The sequence below is a fragment of the Wasmannia auropunctata genome, unplaced genomic scaffold, assembly GCF_000956235.1.
Source record: "Wasmannia auropunctata unplaced genomic scaffold, wasmannia.A_1.0 LD335888.1, whole genome shotgun sequence".
Taxonomy (NCBI): Eukaryota; Metazoa; Arthropoda; class Insecta; order Hymenoptera; family Formicidae; genus Wasmannia; species Wasmannia auropunctata.
In genome coordinates, this window is record NW_012027002.1 from 1,167,708 (window position 1) to 1,171,831 (window position 4,124).

The 4,124-nt window shown below is 34.2% G+C and overlaps 1 protein-coding gene across 2 annotated transcripts; it reads right to left on the reverse strand.

Moving 5' to 3' along the window:
* LOC105455651 (popeye domain-containing protein 3-like) lies at positions 1-3,143 on the reverse strand. 2 transcript variants are annotated; one of them, XM_011699132.1, is made up of 7 exons: positions 2,957-3,143; positions 2,556-2,690; positions 1,974-2,155; positions 1,650-1,889; positions 1,413-1,565; positions 1,078-1,147; positions 1-828 (listed from the first exon to the last, which is right to left on the reverse strand). In XM_011699132.1, the coding sequence occupies exons 1-7, from the start codon at positions 3,012-3,014 to the stop codon at positions 647-649; spliced, it is 1,020 nt and encodes a 339-aa protein (XP_011697434.1). In that variant the 5' UTR covers positions 3,015-3,143; the 3' UTR covers positions 1-646. The 2 variants fall into 2 exon arrangements, with proteins under 2 accessions (XP_011697434.1, XP_011697433.1); XM_011699131.1 differs by having other exon boundaries at positions 1,003-1,147.
* Between the last annotated feature and the right edge of the window lie 981 nt (positions 3,144-4,124).

The window sequence follows — 4,124 nt, forward strand, 5'->3', positions numbered from 1 at the left end:
TTTTTTTGGTAAGAAATTCTAGTTTTGCTAAGCTCGATCCTTTTGATCGATCTCGATATTTACAAAGACATTATAGGCGCGTTTATATAATATGTTTACTTATAAACATTGGATTTATTTAACATTTGTTGTTTCTGAAAATTATTTAGAATACTTTCGTAAGTATAATTGTTTTTGTCGCAGACTAAACTATTCGTCAATAGCGTTGTCTATCAGTTTGATATTTACAGATATGTACATAAAATTTACATCTATCTTTTCTCGAAAGGTGCCTTCGTTGCGAATTTCGTTGCTAGACAACAAACCTACAGAGTATATATACAATATTACGATCAGTAGGGAATATATACATATATATAATCCTTTAATTTTTAACTAGTTTTCTCTAACAAAATTCAAGAGATAGTTAATTACGAAATAACACTAAAAAGATTTGTAACTCCGTTCTGGCGAAAATTAAAATCCAGGAGTATAAACGCATTTAAACGGAAGTAAAAGGATGTGCGCTATTTTTCTTTTATTGCTAATCTTCGTCGGGTGACGGCCAACACTCCGCGTTTTTGAAATCAAAGGCCTGTATATCGTGTTCGTCGGCGTCGTCGGTGTCTTCCAACGCAATCTCGTAATTCGAGTAGTTGGCGTAATGCTATTCCTCGTCAACAATTTCGCAGCTGTGGTACTTGCTGGAGGAGTCTAGCCAGCTCTCGACGCCGCTGGAAGCCAGATCATCGCAGGACGGCAGCTCCGGGAGGGGCTCCAGCTCCATGCTCGGCGCGCTCTTCTTCATCAAGTTGTTTGCCGCGCGTTCCTTGGATTTCGCGCTGCTCACTGAAATTCAACGAAATTGACCATTCAATGAGACAATCGCGATCGATATTAACTATTAACATAAAATTACTCGACCGCGGAGTAGAAAGATAATTTCTTTTTGTTTTCAAATTTCTTCAGTGTGCATAAAACAGTAATTTGATTAGTTTAATTTGGTTTTAAGTTAATAAATACCATTGTTAGCCGTCGATTTGGTTTCATTCTTGCGGATCAGCGCCTGTTTATAAGCTCGAAGGCTTCTATACTCACCGCTGATCCCTAAACCGGCGCTAATAGTAGGAAGACGAATGTCCAAGTGTGATCCTTTGTCCGTAATTATCTAAAATTTCAATAAAACTAAAATATAATTAAAGAATACAGGTAAGATTTTATGTTTAAAAATTATAATTGATATTAAATATTATTACATAGTATTTTTTAAATGTTTAAATTAACTTTTTTGTACAATTAATAAAAATATACACAGAAAAATTTGATTTATGTAATAACAGAGAGAGAGAGAGAGAGAGAGAGAGAGTTTTAAAATTATTTTAGTCTAATTTTAAATTAAAAATAATTGTTGTGTAATTTGTCTTAAATAATACCTTATTATTCATTGCATACAGCTTTGTTGCGATATCTCGTGCCACCAGCGTAGTTAAGACGGTTGCAAGATAAGTTTCCTTTACAAGTAGATACTCCAAGGCTGTTCGCTGCCAATACAAATACCTGCAGGAACTCGCTGCTACGATGGACACCTAAGACATTTAATTTGATACAGAATTTTTATTTAATTTGATTTGTAATGATTAGAATAGAAAATTAATCGAGTTAAGTCGTACCTTAAATTTTTCGTCAATGGAAGCTCGAGAGCTCTCGAATTCCGGTGAATCCAGAAACTCACAGGGGAGTATCGGATGCAAAAAATTGGTATCACTCAAAACGTTGACTTTCCCAGTGAGCAGCAAGCCCAGTCTGTCCGTTCTTGTTAGATTCTGCATCGCGTACGCCTCGCCAGCATGAAGGGACATTATCGTCGCGAATTCTGGGGATACTAATCGCTTGAATTGTATCCGTGAGACCTACGCGAGTTAAAAGTTGAAAGAAAGAAGCAAATAAATCCCGCAGCGCTTTGTAATTCTATCTCTTTCTTGCGACAAACTTACTTTGAAGGGATAAAAAAGCGTGTGATAAACTTCTTCCAATTCGGGATCAAATCTGATGGGTCTCATTTGATAAACGATATATACTAATTGGCAGATATTGAGCAATAAAAAACAGAAGTTCCAGGTGAAGATATCTGGTGCGCAGATTACGTGCCAAGCCCATCCTGATAGTAACATAAAGCCTAGAAAGAGACAGTGGGTCAAGAAAGAATTTAATAATTATATTTTAAAGAAATGAGCAATTTTAGAAATCTTTATTAATAAAATTTCTCTCTGTTGTAAAGTTTATTCCACATGAAAATGAACGACATACCAAATAGCACAGAGAATTCAAAAAGAATTCATTCGTATATTCAGTCGTATGTCATCAATTCTGAGTTTATTTTCAGGTGCAAAAATAATTTTTTTTTAGAACTTTTAAACAAAGCAAAAATTTTTTTTGCATCTGAAAATTAACTCAGAATTGATGACATACGGCTGAATTCTTTTTGATTACTTTGTGCTATGTGGGATATCTTTATAAACTACTGTACATTCTTTTCATCTCGCTTTCATGATGTGGATGATTGAGTAATTACTTACCTATGATTAGCACCGAGTGCATGAATAAGATCCCCTTTCTCGAGGACGGCGCCGAGTACGACAGTGCGAAGCAAAAATTCGCCAGCTGGAACAAAATGTGTTGGGGCTGTTGCCACAAGCAGAGCGCAGGGTTCCCTTGAAAAGGAGAAAGAAGAATCGATGGATTGATTTATTGCTTTTCATAAACTTTCTATTCACATAAACGCGACACTATTTCTACCGCGTGCAACGTCCTTTCATTCATGTGACGGGCATCCCCTTATTTTATCACGCTTATACATCTTTATAAAAAAGAATTGGAAAAACTGCTCGCTTTGTTTGTTTTTAAGAAATACAAATTTTTATCAATACAAAAAAATAAATCCTGCTTTAAATGCAATAACCGCTTTTCCGAGACTCACCGATAAAAGCTGTGTTGTTGTACGACGGTAAAGGATCGTGACCTAGCCCGGGACTCATTTTCCTCACAACAGATATACGCGATTACGGATTAAAATACGGATTATTACAGGTACGAGAATCCACTGCTCATGGCCAGTGATATTTCTCATACGGGAGCTCGATGTGTTTTCACCCCTCGCACATGCGGATACTGAAACAGCTCCCTTTAGGGCGCATGTGCTGGTTGTCAGGATCGATATTGTTTCCCGTCGGTCCGAAAGGATTAAATGTGGTAATTTTACAATACCGATTTGCGATAAAGAAAAATTATACGATAATGTGCAGCAATATATATATATATATATATATATATATATATATATATTGTATATATATATTTTTTTTGTTTAATAGATATTGTATCCAAAATTAAAAAAGACACAATTAAAAAAATGTGATTTTCGAGTTATTACCATAAATAAATTAAATATTATTTTATTAATTAGTTAATATACCTATAATTAAGAAATTTAATTTTTTGAGTTGCATCACTTTTAAAGTGGATGCGTGATATACATACATACATACATATATATATATATATATATATATATATATATTAGGGTGGACCGAAAAAAAATTTTTTGAAAATCGATTAGTAATACCTCTTAAAAGTTGATTATGAACCTTAATATAGTCTGGGTAAAATTTTATCGAAATCGATTAACATTCTTAGGTTGCCCCTCAACTTTGAAATTAGTAAGTTTATGCATTTCGTAATTTTTTAGCAAAAAGAACTTTTTCAGACTGCACATTAAAACCGTGTTATGCACAAATCGTAAAGATGTGTGTTTAATTATACAAATATAGAAATGAGTTAAACTGCGGTAAAAATATATTGGGCATTTTATTATTCGAGATATTTCCTTTTTACATTGAGATTAGAACAGTACACAACAACATTAAGTGCACCAAGTACAGGCATTAATGTGCGTCTAGCCGATTGAAAATATACGAAGTTTTACCTACATCGAACATTGATACAACGTAGACTCACACCGATATTTGAAAATATCGAAGTTTGAAATATCGATGTAAAATATCGATATTGTATCGCCATCCATACACAAAAATGAACCGACCCGGCTAAGAACGACGTGCAATTTCCTTAGAACATATATTACTGGA

Bases quoted from the DNA above. Each gene is read 5' to 3' on its own strand.
- LOC105455651 (XM_011699131.1), bottom strand. From the start codon at position 3,014: ATGAGTCCCGGGCTAGGTCACGATCCTTTACCGTCGTACAACAACACA. The intron at 2,156-2,555 runs GTAAGTAATTAC...GTCTCTTTCTAG, and splicing joins GCACTCGGTGCTAATCATAG to GCTTTATGTTACTATCAGGA. The intron at 1,890-1,973 runs GTAAGTTTGTCG...TAACTCGCGTAG, and splicing joins CGCTTTTTTATCCCTTCAAA to GTCTCACGGATACAATTCAA.